The 21508-nt window shown below is 33.6% G+C and overlaps 1 protein-coding gene across 2 annotated transcripts in view; it reads left to right on the top strand.

The window, feature by feature from the left end:
* LOC115441873 (gamma-aminobutyric acid type B receptor subunit 1) overlaps positions 1 to 19467 on the top strand; it is a 55039-nt gene extending 35572 nt beyond the window's left edge. Inside the window, exons 7-13 of one of the 2 annotated variants that reach the window (XM_037444849.1) lie at positions 1064 to 1214; positions 3204 to 3444; positions 5866 to 6073; positions 7698 to 7954; positions 9369 to 9506; positions 13413 to 13488; positions 17150 to 19467. In XM_037444849.1, coding sequence (XP_037300746.1) covers positions 1064 to 1214; positions 3204 to 3444; positions 5866 to 6073; positions 7698 to 7954; positions 9369 to 9506; positions 13413 to 13488; positions 17150 to 17172 — 1094 coding nt within the window. In that variant the 3' untranslated portion in view covers positions 17173 to 19467. Of the gene's footprint in view, positions 1 to 1063; positions 1215 to 3203; positions 3445 to 5865; positions 6074 to 7697; positions 7955 to 9368; positions 9513 to 13412; positions 13489 to 17149 lie in introns of those variants that run through there. The other variant, XM_037444848.1, reaches the window with a different exon arrangement.
* Positions 19468 to 21508: the final 2041 nt, after the last annotated feature.

Below are 21508 nucleotides of genomic sequence, written 5' to 3'. Positions count from 1 at the left end.
AGAATGAAGAACCATTTAAAGGGTTTTTGTGACGCAGACTGGGCAAACTGTCCAATCGACAGAAGGTCATACACCGGTTATGTTTACAAGTTAAGTGGAGGTCCAGTATCATGGGAATCCAAGAAGCAACCTACTGTTGCGTTAAGTTCGGCCGAGTCAGAATATATGGCATTAGTGTCTGCCACGAAGGAAGCGTGTTACTTACGTCGGTTTATATACGAGATAACAGGTATACTTTGTTCAGTTAACTTAGCTTCTGACAGCCAAAGTGCCATTAATCTTGTTCGAAATCCTGTACACCACAGCAGGACGAAGCATATAGATACTAGGTTTCACTTTATTAGGGAAAAGGTATCTAATAATATTGTTAAGTTAGAATATCTAAAAAGTAACGATATGCCTGCTGATGTACTAACGAAGGCCCTCGGACCTCTAGCACACAAACGATGTGTAGTTAACTTAGGTTTAGAAACTTAATTATTTTATTTGTTTTGTTTCTGTCACAACTGCGATTAAGGGCGGCTGTTGGAGATTGTAACCTTCGTCGTGACTTATTATTTTTTATATGTTCTATTTTTAGAACTAATTGTATTTTGTTTGCCATAGTTACTTCTCTTTAGTCCGAAATAAACACTCATGTCAATAACATCTTTTTACTAACTTTATTTAATTACTAAGAACATATACCATATTTACAACAAGAAGCTCTTCGAAAAAATCTCAAGACTTATCCAGACATCTTATTAATGTTACTAAAGTTTCGCTACCAAACATAAAGTATGTAACCAATCAAGCGTTTTATGTTGTTGAAATCGCAAATGCCAATGCTATATATTATCCGCTGAGTGTGGAAACACATATAACACCTCTGATCTTCCTAAATATTATGTCTCATTATAATCATCTCATGATAATATTTGCCCCTTAGTTTCAATGATGTAATACTTGGACTGTGAATTATATCCAATAAGATGAATCCACCATTTGCACCTCTATCCAACGTTTCGGTGTTAAAGTGTTAAAGTTATTTTCGTTGTGGTTTTAACTAAAATGTCAATAACAGGTGGTAAAGTGCCGCCCGACCGCACCGTAGTTGTGAACGAACTACGTACCGTATCTCTGCCGCTGTTCGCTTGCATGACCGCGCTGTGCATCGCCGGAATCCTCGCCGCGATAGCCCTCATCGTGTTCAACGTCTTACACAGGCACAGAAGGTAAGAACTAAGAAATAATGGAGACCCGTTTAACCCCTGTCACTCCCAACAAAGTCCAGCGTCACGTGATATGGACAGGGGACTGCGAAGCAATACCTATTATGTGGTATTTGAAACGTCTATCAAAGTTACTTTTTCACATAAAAGTTATTAAAAAGGTTAATAGAACACAATTAAAAACTGCAGTGACATCAATCGAATAGTTAATATTTGTTCTATTACTTTATATAGTATAGTTTTTATGTATAACTTTCACAAGACTATTGAAATATATTAGGTCAGAGATTAGGTCTCAATTGTTTTAAAATGAGTTTGTGGCGTTTAGGAGCTCATTCAGAGTTTTTAGTTTTCACTGTAATGTAACAAAGCCTGTGGATTTATTCACATGTTACCAGTTATAGCGCGGCAGTTTTTATCGTCCTGCGTTGCGTTTTAACGCTGTCCTAATCAATTAATGCGCTATTGAAAGTTAAATAATCAACCTCAAAGATTGATGATATAGTTTTATGCGTCTTATTTTAACAAATATCTATGTTATTTTGTCAAGTAAATAAATCAAAATTAGTTTACAGAAATAAATTACTGATATATGGTTCATGAAGATGTTACATTTTTAAGTAAAAGAAATAAAAACTAACTTTATCCTTCTCTCCGGTAAAAATTAATTTACTTCTTTTTAGATAATTTAGAACAATCAAATCGTGAATGCTATTATGTATAATTCATTAAATTATAAAAGTTAACTCTCTTAGATAAGCGCCAACAAACATTAGAAGAAACCATTTTTAAAACTGTTATTTAAACATTCGGGGGAATATTGAATCAGTTTAAAAAATAATTTGCACTTATATTATTTTTCGGCGGTTGGTAAATTTGTCCGATAGTAACACATCAATAGTAATAAAAAAACAATTGTTGGAATCGGCAGTTAAGTCAAAACCGAGTTAAATGAGAGCAAACTGCTTGGAAAAATATTTCTTACCAACTAATTCCGATTTGTTAACTGCTCTAACTAACTCCATTTTACTATTTCCTGTTCTATATTTATGTAACTACATAACTTGTTAATAAATGTGCATTTTGTAATTATTTACATACTCAAATAAGAAAACAATATAGAAATGCCTCTTTAAATCAGTGCCAAATATTATTATTACACAGAAATACGCTAGCTAAAGTTTACATTTTAAGCACGACTAAGTATCAAAATATCGTTATGAACCGCCACGCCATTAAATAAACTGAGTTACAAATTTAATTTTATATAAAGATAAATGAAATTTCTACCTGAGACTGCCGTCGCTACGCGGTAAATAGTATTAAAGTTTCTCCAGGTAGAGCTGAGTTGCAGTATTACGGCAAAGGCAGACTTACAGATTCTAATTCCATCACTTACCCGTAGAAATCTATTAACTGCCATCTATCCGGCCAGTAATGCATTTACTTTGTTTTTTATTGCGAGCCGACAATGTCACAGTTGTTAAACGCGGACGTTTAGCGCTCGTAACTTTTTGTTTAGCTTTACGTTATGGCGGAGGACTTTAGCGAAATATCGAGCCATTTATTTCGCTTGATAGTATCGTGTTAAAGCATGAATGTAAATTACACAATTGCACTCCCTTACGAACACCGCGAAACTTACGCTATTAGTCAACCCGCGAATTCGTGCTCGCGCTGGCGTCTATGAAGTCACATTAATTGTATGAAAATCCGCTCATGGAATTCTATATAACTGAATATATTACTTATAATATTCTGTATTCCCTCAACATGATACAAAAATAAAGAAGCTGACTTAGCCGAGTTGGAAGGGAACAGATTGTTGAGACGGTTAATCCATATTGCTTATCAATTATTGCTCGCTTTAGCATTAAAGGAAAGCGACGAAAGAAAATCAAAAGACTTGTCTTTTCAGTAGTAGAACCCACTACTGGGACTTAATGACCTAATTATGGTTATGTAATTATAATAATAATTTATACTTACTAGGGTGATACAGTGGTCGCACCCAGCATGCAACACGGTGATGCTGTGCGGTTGCTGCGTCTGTCTGTGCGCTGCCATCGCGCTCGGCGTGGACGGCCGCTGGGTCCAACCGCAGCATTTCTCCGGACTGTGCGCCGCCAGAGCTTGGCTACTGGCCACCGGTTTCTCAATGGCTTACGGAGCTATGTTCACAAAGGTGTGGCGAGTGCACAGGCATACAACCAAGCCGAAAGTGGACACAAAGGTAAGCTAATATGGGTAAAGAAAATATAATTTATGTTTTTCCAATTACGTATCAATTTGATGTGTTAGAAAGCTAGGTAGGTACTAAGTACATGTAAACCTAGGTACCTACTAGGTACATGTAAGATAATTATAGATGGGTCTGCGGAATTATCGTTTTGCAAACGGAGTGATTAACAAAGCGAATAGCAAACACAGTACGTAGTTTATTCTCGTAAACAGCTCTTGGAAGCGAACACGAACGTCGAAGTACGTCCTCATCTTCAATACACAATTCAATGGAAATGAGATAGTTTATCGATGCACTGCTCATATCATACTCCAGCGATTGGATTTTTGAATATTCTTTTATAGATATTGTCCCGTTACTCTGGCATACGGCGGACAATGACGCTATTTCCCCAGCGAACGGATTATATATTTTATTTATTTAGTTTGTTGATGTGGTTGTTGGTAGTTGACAAAAGAACGAAAAGGGTTTTTAATACGAATTGACAGGAATAAAACTATAACTAATAATATATTCGCTTCTACAAAACACAATATACCAGATTATAATTAATGTAATCCACCTTTTTCCGGGAATTAAACTCAGGTTACATAAGATCAGTTTCTGTAAACTTGCATGGTACCTACCACCCTATATTAGTATTATTTAGAATGAATATCAGTTGAGGAACACAAAATGATGGAACAATATTTTTCAATAAATTATTTATTATATATTTCCGATGTTGGCATATCCTTTTCTATAGTAATTGTTATATTATAGGTATAATTGTTGGTATACCTTTTTAAATAAAATACAAATAATAAAATAATCATTCAATAAGTAATAAACAGAACGGTTGACCGCTAATAGTTTCCTAGCTATATCGATATATTCACCTGTCGCTTGCAGGTTGGATTTAAAGTTTTTTACTAATTACGAGTGATGTGTGTTTTTTTTATTGAAGTTTTTTGTTTCTATAGCCGAAATTTTCATCAGATTTTCATTTAAACAATTCCACTTTCAAATCCATCAAACCAATATAGTTAATATAATATAATTATGAGCACCGATTTAAAACGCTAAAGATAACCTTACCTATTCAAAATATCAGTTATTATATATGGGTATATTTATGCGATATGCAATCGCATGTCACATAAAAGAGGAGTAAAAAATACATTATATTTATACACACCCCATTTTGTCCCCGATGGGATAGGCAGAGGCGCAACTGCTGCACCCACTTTCCGCTGTGTGTATTCCGCCTGAAGATATCATTGGGACATAGAATAATTGATTTCGGGCTGATAAAAAAAACCCTCAATTATTCCAACCCGGAGATCGAACCCGAGACCTCATTCGCACAGCACTCATATCGTAATACAACTACGCCAAAAGAGACAGTCATTATATTTATATTATTAAAACCTTCCTGTAAGTATTTAAACAACATTCGAGAAAAAAATATTTATTTTCTAAGAAAATAACAAACGTCGGAACTCCACATCTGCATATACAATGTACATATACGAACATAATTACAGACGGTAGTACGAAAGAAAAAAATAGAAGTATCCCAACATGGTTACCTTTTTAAAATTTTCCAGCGTTTCTACTATTGATTTGTGTGTACACCGGCAACGGTAACCGCACATAGAGTTCGATAGATGTGGTTAACCCACACATGCGGTTAGGACATGCACATATCATTAAGGCATACGGCACAATACACAAAAATACCTCAATATTTTTATCTAAACATGTGAAATTTAATATAAAAAAGTTCTAAAACAGACCTCAAAAATTACACAGCAATATAAACATACTTTCAGCAGTCCTTTTTAAACGCCTGCTTTACGATATCCGACTAAACGCTAATTGTCGAATATAATATTATATTAAGCTCCCAAAAAAATGGTAAACAAAGAGTCTAATCAGCATTAACAGTCTTATACGTTAACTGGGAATTTATAAAAAAAAATCCTCGAAAATTGCGAAACAGCCCTTAAAGCGAAATTAAACAACAAATTATTTCTGCGTATGAAATACAAGACCTATTTAACACCACTTAATTCACTAAACTGCAGCCGCGCCACATAGAATATCCATAATTAAATTCTAAAATACCTCAGCTAAACTGCAAAAAAGCGAAATGTCCTACATAATCATACGCTCGTACTCTCAGAGAAGTAGGCAAATTAATGGTACAAGTGAGATACATACGCATTCCTATTTAATTTACTAAGGAGTTTAACAAAATAAAAAAAATGTGGATCTATAGAGGTTACTATTATAAAACTGTTAAAATTTTATTTGCAATTCAGTCCAGCCAATCACAAATATTATTCGGGTTCAACCACAATCAAATATCAGTTTTTTGTTTGCAAAAAATATTTTTCATATTGATCTAAAAGCAAATAATTCTTTTAGAAACGCATGCACGGTTGGAAGTTATACACAATGGTTGGAGGTTTGCTAGTGGTGGATGCCGCATTACTAACTGCGTGGCAACTTCGAGATCCGCTGCAAAGACGTGTAGAAATCTTCCCGCTGGAGGCACCTCGACATCATGATGACGATGTCCACATAAGACCGGAACTCGAACATTGTGAGAGCAAACACAACACTGTATGGCTTGGTAAGTCGAATTTCATCACCACTTGCACATGTTATATTATTTTATGGATAGATATATAATTATAATTAAATATCCAAAAGTGCGTAAAATTATTTTGAAACCTAAAGATATGGTGACTACCTATGCCAATGCGTCCTTGAAGCTTATTGATACTTACATTATAGATGATACATTGTGTGTAGCAAAATGTTTTAAACAATAATAAACCCGCCATAACTTCCTATTTGAAATATTAAGGAGAATTTTGGGTGATCATTAAGACTGCTAAAATTGTTATTTTCATTACTAATATTTAAAAAACAAACAAACTATAGACATGATTAATATCCGACGCTCATTCCGTCACAAACAAGCCCCTGTCAAATTAAGCTAATGCTGTTTTTAATCAACTCTTTAACTATAAGTAATGGCCACACTCAGCCAGTTCTGTATTAGCATTCGTAAATTATGCAAAACAAGTCTATTGTTCCTGGCAAAAACTTAACAAACAATATAATTAATTATTTTATATTAATTGTGTGACAATATACACATTACAGTAAAATAATGGTAATTAAGTATAAAATTTTATAATATAACATGTTTTATTGTTATTTATTATATCTTCTTCGTAATTGTATCCACTTATAACTTTTAACTACATTCAAACTTATCTGTGAACTTCAAACATGCTTCATGAAGAGAATTTGCAGCGCCCTCTGTAATATAAACTAGTGCAGTCTAATCTAATTGAAAGTATCATCATTATGTATTATAAAATATATATACACGTGGTATATATAATATACTCATAATCACTGACCATTGACTGATATACAGTAGACACCTTATAATAGTCAGTGTCATATGTATCCGTTAACATAGTCATAGGATTTAATAAATACTTACAACATATATCGAACACAAATATTGCTATATATACATAAGTGGTATACATTCTACATCAATTACTGTCGTTAGGAACTTTTATAAAATTATAATTAAATAAACTGAGCACTTAACCCAATAGATACCATCACCAATAATTATAAGCGATGAGCTAACATGAAGTGATTTAAATTGCCGTAAAAAGTTAAGTATTGCGTTAATGCACTTAACACCGTTGTTTCATTTGCTACAGTAATTAAGTTCGACAACAAAGTTTCAACTTTTCCTGAAGTTTTAAAGTGGTTATCTTCGTTGTATCATTTAGCCTTTAACTTTCACAATTTAGCTGAGTTCTTTCATAATTACTGTAATAGATTATTTAAACTGAAGCCTATTTCAGTCACATAATGATACAATAAAAGGTAATTTGGTACATTTAAACTTAATTCATTTATAGTGTTCTCAATATTTCATGTCCTTAACCGACCTAGATCAAACCACTTTGGTTCCAACGGAAAACCCAAACCTAAACTCACTTGGTCTTTTTTTTCGGTAATTTGCGATACTTTATGAAACTGTTATTAAAATTATCACCAAATTCCAATCCGCCCAATCATGCACCTCAACGAGAGGTATCCAGAAAGTACAAACAAAATAGAACTAAGTGACATCTCTATACCATTATTTTACTAATGTTATAAAATTGTATTATTTATCTCAACATGTGTCAAATGTAACATTCCTCTTTATTCTTTAGGTGTGATGTACGGCTACAAAGGGCTCGTCTTAGTATTTGGACTGTTCCTCGCGTACGAAACTCGTTCGGTAAAGGTGCGGCAGATTAACGACTCCCGCTACGTGGGCATGAGCATATACAACGTGGTGGTGCTGTGCCTGATCACTGCTCCGGTGACGCTGGTTATCGCGAGCCAGCAGGACGCCGCTTTCGCCTTCGTATCGCTCGCCATCGTGTTCTGCTGCTTCCTTAGCATGGCACTTATATTTGTTCCTAAGGTGAGTTCGGCAATAGAAATTAGTAATACATCCTATTTAAAATTTTGTTTTACACTTGAACGTAATGTTGAAACAATAAAGAGTGGCAAATATAATTGTTTCTGTAGAACTATCAAATTTTTAGATAGTAAGAGGAACATCCCTTTATTAAATTTCGTAGTGGTGTATCGAAATATTTAATTAATTTTAAAAACAATATTGATAACGTAATTAAAATGTGGCAAATCATTTGAAATATGTTATTTTTAATCGGAATTACTAAATTGCTTCATCAAAATTTTCAACTCGTCTATACACAAAATTGTACCTATCGGTTGGATATTACTACTTCTGAATATATTCGTAAATGAGAGTCTTATGCAATATTATGTTCTTCTCGAAGCTATAAGTAGTTTTTTGCGATGTTATATAAATCTCAGTTCAGCTGATTTATTAATATATTCACATGTTTTCAGACTTTTCATACTTACTCCAATCCGAATAAAAGTTATGACTATATGCAAAAACAAATTTATAATCATAACCTGAATTTATCTTGTTTTTCGCCATTACATAATGATGTTATACATTACAACTATCCTAGCTATACTCAGCTTATAAATTTAGGTCTTTAGAAAGGTATAAAGACAGGGTCCATAGCCTCGAATGCTGATAACCATTGGGTTATATGACATCTTACTTTTCTAACTCACAAATTTTTACATCCCGAATTAACCACTAAACTTTTATTGATATTTTGATTACAAAACCAATAATGGCTAACAAATATTTTGTACCGCATTATCTAATTAGCCTTTACTCGCAGCTCTGCCCGCATAATAGTCTGCACCTTGAATAGGTATTCCAATTAGCGAAAATATTTCAGAGCCGAATCCAATAATGACTGCATCCAAGTTCACAAATTTTACCGCTTTATCTCTCTCTAATCATTCCTTCAATGCTGAGGATGGTGACCCCTGTAACTTGGTTGAGTCTTGGACAGCTGATCGCCAGGCATGACGGTCCTCCGCCAGATACGGTAGTCCTGGCTAACATCGTGCTTATTTGATCAGCCCAACGAGCTGGTCTGCGGCCACGTGGTCTGCTCCTCTCAAACCTTCCGCTTTATAATAATCTATATATATAAAAATGAAGCCCTTGGTCACGGCATCACGCGTGAACGGCTAGACCGATTTCACTATTGTTTTTTGTTGTGTTTGTTATTGTCAGGAGAAGGTTCTTATGAAAGAAAAAAATCAAAAAATTGCGCGGAAAATTTGAAAATATAAGAAAACTTAACGACAGTATTAATTTTACATAACTGTCAGTGGTTTGAAATAACTGTTAGCGATCGACAGAATGCGCGCGTGCATACATAGTTAAAACAGGACAACTTCTGTCGAGTTAGCTAGTAACTTATAATTATGCTGTATAGGTGATCGAGGTGATTCGCCATCCGACCGAGCGAGCAGAGAGCGGCCGCGGCTCTGGCTCCGGCTCCGCGCCCGCAGACGAGGAGCGCTACAGAGAACTGGTGAAGGAAAACGAAGAACTACAAAAGCTAATAGCGCAGGTTTGATATAGTGTTAATTCACTTTCATCTGGTACCATTGGTTCTTTTAGGTTCCGTCATGCCATCATTCATTAAATATAAATCACCATATGTATATATTTAGATACCTACTTTTTATAACATAATCATAAAATATAATTCAATCTACGTACATTAATTATTATTATTCACTTCGTTTCCGATTTCGCATTACTTTTGTAATATTGTAACGAAGAGGTCATTGGACTAAGCCAATAATCATTTTACTGATACGTCTTTTTCAATTCGATAAAGAGATATTTTTTCCAAAATTCCGTCTAACAATAGTATAGTTGATATGTTAGCGAGGTTTGAAGTAGGTAAAGGTCTCCTTCAAAACATTCTATACTCGATTACAGCATAAGCGAGGTTGGGTACGTACTACCCTCGCAGTTCTTCGACGTTTAAATTGCATCGTTCTAGGTTTTGTTTCTCAGGTAAATAAAAAAAAATGTTATTTTGTCCATGTTTAAGCTAATAGGAATGTGATCACATATTTCTGCATCGTATTTGAAATTGCATCGATATAATATTGATGTATAGTTTGATAAGTCAAAATGCTACTTGCATAAAAATGTGGAAACGGCCTTATACGCGGGTAGAATCGACTTACATCTATGTCCTGGCTTTACCACTTCAAAATATAGATGTTTTTATTCGAACGAGTAGCAAAGCGTAGGTATCTTAAAAAGATAAACCATTTTCCGAGTATAACTAATAAAGTACTTTACGAAGCCGCACGCAAGATTTTATTAACGCTAAACTTGCGATCGTGTTACAAACTTATTATATTCGTGGTCTAATTATGTACTGACGGTATCATAATATGAATATGGAAGACTCTGTACAAGTAAAAAAAACGTACGTAAGGGTTAATAGAGAAAATTACACACGCAACGTGTGCTTCTTCGATACACATGCTTTTTGCGCGTTTTCAGCTCGTGCCTTTGTATGTAAAAGTACAAGTTTTGGACTTCATCGCGTTTTAATTTCGTTTGCAGGGCGTATAAATAAGCTGTCCCATGAGCCCATAATGTCTTTCTCTAATTCATCTAGCTCAGGGTTTATAGGTTTCTTGCATTTCCATTGTTTTAAGTAATCTTATTCAATATTTTTGAACAAGCATCACGGGCATTGTTTTAAATGAATAATCATAATTTAAGCAAAATTTTAATTGGTTAGGTAGCGTTTCAAACCAATAAAAAATTACAGAATTATAAATAAAATATTGAAGCCGAAATAAAATATTAAAGACTCATTCTCATCGAAATTATGGTGATTGCGTTCAACAATACGTATAATAATTATTCAGTGTAGTATGTAATTGAACTGTATCAGCTTTGTTTGGACGAGCGTCTGATTTTAATTCTTATTACGGTACGCTACGGTTATATTATTATGTTGATTCAATATTATTATGTATTTCGTATGTTATTTCTGTTAATGTGCACATTGTTAAGATTTAAAGCCGACGTTCACGTTTCGATTTGCCACCTCGTTCATATCCGGCCGTCTGAATTCTGAGATTTAGATTCTAAGAACGCCTATAATACCTACAACATGTAAATCTCACCTGAATATAACAACAATAACATTAGATTAGTTATGTTACTGATTTACCTTGTCGTCATCCTTACATTATAGGTATATTATTAAAGGAAGTCCGCCGCCTCGTCTATCTGAAAGCAATAAACTCATAAATTACCAAACGGATTTCGATGGAATTTAGTATGGGCATAGTTTGAGACTTTGAGAAGGACAACCGCTACTTTTCCGGGGAAAATTTATAGTGGAACTTTTACGGAAAACCTCTTTCACGCAGGCGAAGCCGAGAACAAAATCTACTCCTAAAATAATAAATGAACGAATCCCTCCTAGCCGAATTTCGGCCACGGCGGCCAATCTCCATGGAAATCACCCAGGTACACAGAAGATATTATAGTTCACAAGTGTATGCGCAATACACAGGTGCACTCTTTGTTTCTTCACTCTCATAGTCCGGTGAGACGGTAATCCCACATGACCAGAGAGAGATCAGACGGAACCAACGGCTTTATGTACTTACAAATATAAATCTTAAAATAACTAGGCATTATGAGGTATAACACCGTATATCTAAAACTGACAAACGAATTGTAGTTCAAAGACTTGTATGTTGTTAATGTTTATGGCTGGTCGTATCGCCTCCAGGCAAGCGGCATGCTCGTCTCGTCATTCAACTGCCATTAAAAAAAGGCTTACACGTACATTCTTATAATCCGAGACATCAACAAACAAATTATATTTTACCTGAATTATATATTTTTAAATTACCGTTATTACTACAATAAATATTCACAGTTGGAAAATTGCCTTCAATATTTGAGAGTGCGATATCCAACAAGCGTTTAAAGTTAATGAGATACGCTGGGTACCAGAATGCGAATGACGTAAATTGGACAAGGCAAGTGCAAATCGTTTCGGCGACGATACGTAGTGCATACAGAAATATATTCTGTACTAGGTACTGCATGCGGCTTCACGTGTAACCCTTTACAGAAATAAGTTATGCTGTTCTATCCGGCATAAATAGTAGTTCAAGTGTTTTGGTTTATCTGTATGTGAAGTTACATTCAAATGCATTCAGCGGTAAGCATTTATTTCTAAAAAACACAAAGATTCTCACAAACTTTGACGTACGTATGCGTTTATTTTAAAACATCGATAAAAAATAATTTATCGAGTTAATGTTGTTTACTTTACTAGCACAACTCCGATCATATTCCTCAAAATGAAGACCAAAATTCGGATTCTCAATTAAAATACCAAATTTACCCATTCCATAGCTAACATTTACCCAAGCGAAGCTTTGTCGATAAGCTAGCTCGGCTTAAGATTAAGGCTAACAAAGCAACATTCTGCATAAACTGAGAAAATGTACACTCTTAAACTTGCCTTATTAACCTTGCGTTATTTTTACGCCTTGTTAGTAAGACATCACCAACGGAGCTGTGCTGTAGGTATAAATATTCTTTTTCATTTAAAAACGTGGGAAAACCTTTTGATGCGCTTGAAATCACAAAAAAACACAACTTAAATTATAATTATTTTCATTATAAACACGATATAACAATTTTCAAGAATGGTAATTATTATAATTACCAAAGACTTTAAAATATAAAGTTAATTATAGACTGGACATCCTGGCCAAACTTTTGTTCTAAAAGTTATTACCAATTGGTAATAACTTGCATTTGAAATATCCGTATGACAAGATGTCACAGCGTCGTGATATTGAATACCAAAATAATGTATTAAGTATTTACAGAAAATATGCTAGCATTCGCATTAAAAAATTCAAATCATAATATGAAAAAAGTATGAAGTATTTTATATTGATGTTTTGCTATTTCTAGATTGAGTAACCATCACATAAGCGCAAAATTTTTGTATGACAATCGTCCCAATGTCCGCTCTATATTTGTATAATCTTAGAACTCTATGATAATTACCCATTTAATTCATAAGATTTACACAATGATTAGATACTTTATGTTAAATTAATATCTGTGCCTGTAACTCCTTGTGTGTGATAATTGTATTACGTTATATATTTCCAACGTGTGTATTTTTTCATTTAATATTTCATCGGAACTTCGATTTTCATGTTAGTGAAACACAGTTTAGTAACGTTTTTTGTGATAAAAATCGTGATAGATTTGGAATTTGGCACATTCACTACGTTTATTACCGACTATAACTATTTTATTATGTATACAATGATTGTTCTACTTTTTTATACATTCAGCCACAATAATATAATTAGAATATTTTTTTAAATTTATCGTACATTTCTTCAACACGTTGTAATGTAAAGAATACTTGATACAGCAAGTTAAATGTTTGCAGAAAGAAGAACGCATACGAGTGCTGAAACAGAAGCTAGCGGAGCGAGAAGCGGCGGCGGCGGACGGCGTGACGCAAGGTACAGGCGGCGGCGTGCTGGCCGACCTGGCCACCGCCACCTCAGACTACGGCACCTCCACCAACTACACGCGCTCCTCGCGCGCATCCGTCTCAGATCTTGACTTCTCTGAGAGCTACCTCTAAACCTTCCCTTTCTTTAATATGTTTTATTGTTGTGAGTTAACGTGACAATATCCAGAAGTTCCCTTTAATAAGTGTTTGTGGACGTTCCTATTGATTTAATCACTGGTCTCTTAATAAATATGCTCACTCCCCTATTTATAGCATAGGTACGAATATTCAAACTGTCAATAATTCCGAAATAAAATTAACCTAAGCTTCAATTAATTCTATAGCCAATAAAGGATCGGTGTCGATAAAAACCCCGAACCCTAATTAATTGTTCGCACCGTGCCCTGATTGGGGCAATATGGTTTACTTAGCCCTAACCTTGGAACCATCCAATTTATGTGCTCCCCAAACAAATGAGCCACTAGTCCCTCAATACATTCTAATCTAATTGATCTCTTTCTCTGCGTTTTTATAAACCCTTCCCTCGCGCACTAAGATAAGGCTTTTGTTTGTCTTGTGTGTCGCACACAATGCTTCCATTGAAACCATATCTATCGTTAATATATCTATTTTTGAACGCTGAAATAATGTTTTCATCGAACACATTTTTATGATTGTTAAAGTGGTTTATATGTGACGTCTTTGTGAAGTCTATTATGTGTGATCCGACACATAGCTCTAATGATTCATTAAGCCTTTTTTAAAACTATTCATTCTTAATATTATAAAAAAAAAATATTACCCTGCTCGTCTCAAATATACAGCATAAGAAATCCCCTTCATGATAAATTGTTATTTAAAAAATATGTTATTTGAACTGCACTTAATTAAATCGGTAATTAAATCTTTATGAACATATAAATCTAATTTTTACTTTTTATGCGATGATATTTGAGATTTGCTAATTGATATTACCATAAATTAGGCCAGTCTATATGGGAGCTTTTGGTATTTTTATACTTTATTTTTTGTAAGTATGCCGTTTAATATTGTATGAATAAGAGCGGCTACTATTATACATAATTAATTTATATTTAAACTTATTGTTTGTAATATAGATCTTATTTATAATTGGCATCTTCATTTGTAAACTACGTATATCAATTGCAATGAAATTCAAAATTAGTTTCGTTTATTAATATTTATTTAACATTGTGCCTTTGCGTTTAAATACAATTGTAAACAGTAGGCACAGCGCAGTCGATCGCTTCTCGCTTACTCCGCCCGCTACCATACAGGCCGCCTAACAATTAAATTTCAATTCTAATTTCTACCTCACACGTATTGTATGAATGCACGTGACTCTGCCTATTGTACGACTAACCTACAACTCCTACTAGACTGATTTAGCGTTACTCTTAGTGATATGTCATCTAGGATTTGTTTCTAAGAACTTACTCAATTATAAGCTAAAGTAGATTACTAAGTTTCTAGTCCTATTTTTAATTTATGTGTAAACTCTACAGACGAGTATAGTACTAAGTCGCAACAACGATTCGTCTCTATGCATTTTAATATTATTGTAGAACTCTTCGTGGATAAATAAAAAAAAAATCATACGAATGTCTTAAAATAATCACGTTTATATTTTATTGGCACATGTTAAATTAGATAGATTTAGGCTCAAGTTAAAGTTATTATAGTTTAGTAGTATAAGTAATACGAACATGGCTAATGTATTTTCTTTTCACATGATTAATTGCATTATTAGATGCGGATATTATTTTATAAAATTCATGCAGTCAAATCTCGTTATTGTCCCGATTTGTGTGCGTTCGAAAACTGTGTTAATTTTTTTTAATGATGTACTCAAACAATATACAAATGCAATGTGTAAGGAAGGGAAATGCGGAACTTCTTTCATAGGTATGTGTATCAGTGGAGTCCGTGTCCGTACTAGTGCGTAGCGACGTAAGTAGATTGGGTATGTGTCGGCGACCCGTAGTTCCCGTGTCACCAGAGTTGCATGCTCCCACCGCACTATCCTGTTAGGCCTTGTTCACACTGTAATGTGGAATGTAATTGTGTAACGTGTATAACGAGCGCTTGTAACCGAGTGCTCGAGAGGGTGTTAGTTTAAAAATAAAGCCCACTCAACCTAGATTACGTGTCGAGGTAAATTGCTATTCAGATATAATTTACATTCTTATTTAAATACGAAATTGCCACAGCATTTAATTTTAGTTATATCTTGCATTGCAATTTATCTCTAGAAAAATCCTTTGATATAACCTTCATGATGCAGCGGGTAGATGATACGCCAACTAAAACCGTGAAGCTACGGCAACAAATCAATAGACAATATATTATATTTATACCGACTAATATTTGTTCACACAAGACTTGTTTTTTATTGTGGAGGTAGGATAAAACTTTTGATTTTTTTTCCTGTTGACACATTATAGTTACACCTTTTTTTATACGGGCACAGAAAAGTAACCCCACTGCACCTGATGGTGAGAGGAACAGGATCCAATAGAATGTCGACTGACGAGAGGTGATTACCCCTTGACAGTCGCAACAATTATGTCGGCCTGTTGGAACCGAATATACACAGGAACGCGACACGCGTGGATCACTTTGGCGCGTTAAAACACCTTGCGTACGGTGGTCGATATTCGGGCGGATATAAAATATATCCTACCACCAGTAAATGCACTGATGATCTAGGTCTGAAAAACCGGTTATCTATTGAGTTTGAATACCTTTTTAATAATTATTTTTTACCACAAAATGTGTGCGCCGTCCTGACAATAAACAGCACTAATGCCACGCATAACTAACCCACAATTGACAAAAATGCACTGACTCGTCACTCAGACGTAATGAAGTCTCATAGTGCCAAGTACACTGATATTTCACTGCGTTCAATTCACTTTACACTGCTTAGTCACACATTACACACCACAAGAGTTTAGGCCAGGCCTTTCTTCGAACCCTGTGTATTTAGCACTTGCTTATACGTTTCCCTGTCATCGTGGTTGTCAAACTGACATTCTACTCCAAGAAATTTACAGTGTTCTTGATTTATCGCTTCTTGTTCAGTGTTCGTCCCAAAGTAATTTATAAATTCTAGATTATGTTATCAAATGTCTTTATTGCCTCCTAAATATGTATATCAATAAATATTCTAGATTGTTGCTGTAAATAAGTGTTGATATTAATTGGAGTTATTTAAAACAAAGTAACGAGATTTCCTTGCATGAATGTTTGTTATAGTCGATTTTTTTACGCTTTATTCAGCCACGAATTTATTAAAAACGTACAAAACCTACCTTATTAGGAAATCCATTATGGGTGGATTGTAAACGGCCTCGTTTAAAGGTTCCTAGAACTTAAAGGCCTCAATAATTTAAAATGTATACATAATTGTATTGTATAATATTGAAAATCCATCAAAAGTGTTATGTACTGAGCACGCAGCGAATACAGTCGTGGAAATAACTTGTTTGTCTACGTTTCTCTAGTTTGAACAACTGGGGATCGTTGCTAGCGATTTTTTCATTTTCAGTAACTGCTTTGGCTTCTTATGCTTCATAGAATGTAGAATTAAATAAAGTTGAAACATTTCCCTATATGTTAATAACCAATGTTATTTTTCTCAACAGATGTACAGGACGAACACATCTGACCACCGGCAAAGCATCTTCGATTCGCGTAGAGTAATAGTGAAATATTATTTAATGTTGAACATAGTTTAATGCCGTAGTTGTTTAATTTGTGATAATTTTAAGTGATAAAGTGTTCTTATATACCTAGTTAGACAACAGGAATCAAAGCTAATGGTTTCCAAACGCGTTGTTGAATAGATGTCCGGTAGAGTTTCATTTTGTTAATGATATTTGATGAGAGTCAATAGCGATATTGGCAATTCATTCATTTAAACACTATTATGCGAACAAATTCATAAAATATACTTAGACGCCAAAAATTATATGTCAAGGCATTGCTCACTATAGTTTAATAAATAAAAATATCAATCTAAGAAATTATATAATCCTCCAAAAGAAACTACGTAAATAGTTTATTTTAAAGATTAAACAAATCTGCTATATTTATAAAATATTATATTAGATCCTTTTGGTATATTTATGTGATTAAAAGAATAGTATTTCTTCAAAAGATTTTAAGAATATTCCATTCTAGTTCATTAGAAATCTTTATACCTATGTCACAGCATATTATGAAAGATTCATAAATTTATTGCAATTCTTTAAAGATTTACGTACCGATGTACCTACTTAATAATGTTGTATTAAAATATAATTGTTAAACCGTTTACACTATAAACAATTCTGTTAACATATCAAAGAAAATTAACGGACAAAATATGTTTGTTTGAGTATCTGCCGAAGGCAAATATAAAGTTATTGATAAAACTTGGCTCAATCGCAGTGATAATGGATGCCAAAGTCAGTATTTCTTCAGAAAATATAAATATTTTATAGGCAAACACTATTTCTAAACACTCTTCATTATAAGGCTAGTAAACAAGACATTAAAATTTCCTAGTTCATTTTGGAATCACCTTTAATGTTAATTACCTCGATATAAATTTAGAACAGCGAACAGAGCAAATAAATCTAGAAAGCAGTTGAAAAAATATATCAGTTAAGTAATTCTTTCTTTCAGAGCCATCAATCTACAAAAACTTCTCGAATTTAATAGTTAATGCGCATTCTAACCACGCATTAGGCGTTCCATATACTCTGACAATATTTCGTAACATTTTGCTAAAAAAACCTTGAACATAATTTACTAACATTGAACATTATAAACGGATATATTTCTTATATTTAAAAAAAAAAACGTAATTACCATAGTATTGCTACCGTTACAAGTTAACGCTTTATTTATTCTGATCGCTGGCTCATGTAGATATGATTGAAACAGTAATATTTCCGAACCAGTATTGAACTCCAGGATGACGAACAGAAATCGAGCTGTAGATAGTATATTGAGAGCAATCGTTTCCTAGAAATTTCATTCGGTTATAAGCAATTGCGTCATCTAGAAATATAAAATTAGATTTACGATACGGAGATGTTAAAGCACTGCCAATTTATTAAATATTTAATTAGACAAAATTTTTATCTAAGCAAAAATTCTAGATCGTAGAATTAGATACAATGTAGGTTTTACTTTCAAACACAACGTGCACACATTGTGTTGTTAAGTTGATTGTACAGTAATTTACGGTAACCATAAGTACACAAACAAATTGGAAAACGTTATTGTTTTCTTTCATATCGTGCCGTGCACGTTTAAGCACATTGAAACTCCGTATTTTCTCGGACAGTCTGTTTCCGGCTGCCCGTTAGCTTATTTTCAAATTGTGGCTCTAATTTATTTTCTAACTATTGAGTTCTAGTAAGACTTGTAAACATCTTTAATATTTATTTCAAATCATAAAGCATTTATAATATGTCCAGATCGGTATGCAGATAAGTAATATTATATTTTCTTATTCTAAATCGTTTAATAGACGTATCTTCCTTAGAGTTGTTAATTTAAATACGTTATACATACGTGACCTGTACATAATAGTATAGATACTTCTACTCACATTCACCGTGTTAGTGAAATGCAACTTGCGCATTCGGCCTTAGTAAAGATTTGACTGCATAGAATTAAATATTTATGTTATGAATACCACACGTTGTCTATCGATGTACATATTGTTTCTTAAATTTTAAATACATATAAAAGATCGTTGACATTCTAAATTTTATTATACTTTAAAATTACAAATGTTCTCGTCTACGAATGTGCCTTCGGGGCACCTTCGTGGACGCGATGATGTCGTACAACTCAAGATGTATTGTCAAGTTTATTGTAAGCTTCGTTATTAATTAGAGAAATTACATTCCTGTGATCCGTACCTTTGGTTCTATTGAACGTATCACCCGACCCATCACTGTAAATAAAAATCATCGAATTATCTGAATGTATAACTTGTTTAATTTATCCACCCGTAATATTCTTCATTAATAGTCGACACAAACCTTTAAATCTTATTCATCATATTCCAACAGTTCAAAACTAAGCTGCAATTTGTCTTATTCACATTGATTTTTATTATCATCTCCCCTAATCCGAATCGAAGGTGTGATCGACGCCACATACTTACTTTCTCATCTAAGGAGTATTAATTTGGCTTGGTTTTGACAATCAGCCACAACGATATTATCTATAACTTTTATATTACTGAAACCACCTCTTCGACTTTCTAAATTTCCGAATACCCGGACTGAAAATTGATAATTAATAATTCAAAGCAATTTCAATAATAGTTATTACCTGCAGTAATGGAATGTTTAATAGTATACTCCATTTTGTCTAATGGCCTTGTATTTATGCTGCGATAATATGAGCTTTTGGATTTAACTCCCTTTTGAGCAATTAATAATATGTGACTTGTTTTTTGAATTAATTTGAAATGCACACGTATGGGATTCGCTATATATTATCCCCTCTTCCATATTAAATAATTACCGCTAATCAAATCAAGCGCTTCGGAAATAAAAACGTAAAATAATGTATCCGTAGCCATATCTTGTTTCTTTAACTAAAATCAAAATGAATGAAATCTCTAAAAATATATTGTTGTAAGGTATGAATAAAATGGTATCGTCATAATCACATTATGAAACTACAGTAGGTATTTTACGTAGCGTACAATGCTCGCTCGTCTCATTATATTTATTTGCAATTCAATGCCCGTTTCATCCACCTAATGGACGTGACTCAGATAATAATCCAATTATGTGTTTCATAATAAATAGAATAGATTTTTATTTAGTAATAAAATTTTTGTTTGTCATAATTATGTCGCATCGAGAATGGAAATCTTTTTTAATGATGATGTCTCAGTTACTTACTAATATTTTTTTTTTCTTTGAAATAAAAATTATAGCTAGAATAAAATCTAATTAACAAACAATATAGCCTAAAATTTTAAATATGCAAGTAGTTATTAGCGTAAAAGAAATGTTTTTTGCGTAATAATATTTATAAACTTGGTAATATAAAATGTTGTTTTTAATGTAATTTTATACAGAATGGTACAATCTTATGATATATTTTTCTTAAGCAGCATAATACATTTACTTAACATAGTCTTTGCTATATACTTATTTCGATAAATCTTCAGCAGGTTATTTTAGTAAAGATTTTTACATAATAATAAATATTTATTATATTTCAAACAACGTGCTTTTCCAGTTATAGCTTATCGATAACCTAGACTCGTCGGACGTTCATCCCTTAAGGCACATAAAGTAAGATATCAGAATAAACATGGGAATCTTCGAAGGAAAACACATAAATCCAAACCCGAAGTCTTATCGCCTAAGCTATGAAAGCTTGGATAAATATGAAACACAAATAAACGTACGGTCGATTTGAGGTCACCCTTTCATTACAAGGTAACTTAGAGAACCTCATAAAGTGGAATGCGTTATATTGCGGACACAAATGAAATGGGAGAAAATACAAGGACTAGTGGATGACGAGACGAGCCGAAAATGGTGTTCAATGTATGCCTCTTGGTTACGTACAGTTGTACTTTTCTGGCAACTAAATATAATGATGATCGGATTATAATCATGAAGTTTTTATACACACGCACACACACTCACGCCTTTTATCCAAAGGAGTAGGCAGAGGCACAACTGGTGCACCAATCACCGTGTATATTCCATCCCAAGATGTGATAGTAGGCGAGCCTTTCGCCATATCGGACACAAGTTCCCGGGCTGATACTGACTACAATAACCCAATATTATTTTTATAGTAGACCGTGCCTGGCGGGAAGCACCGCTGAGGTAAATAATAATTTCAGCTACCTACAAACTACCCTCGCTCATAAAACATGTGTCAGTAAAATTGATTTCACCTATTTCCCAGAAATAAAACTAAACAGCCCTGATACAATAATTAAACAAAAATAACAACCTCGTTTTGAA

Source organism: Manduca sexta, chromosome 28 (assembly GCF_014839805.1).
Source record: "Manduca sexta isolate Smith_Timp_Sample1 chromosome 28, JHU_Msex_v1.0, whole genome shotgun sequence".
Lineage (NCBI taxonomy): Eukaryota > Metazoa > Arthropoda > Insecta > Lepidoptera > Sphingidae > Manduca > Manduca sexta.
Note: the sequence above shows the minus strand (reverse complement) of the source record. Positions and strands in the feature narration are given on the sequence as shown.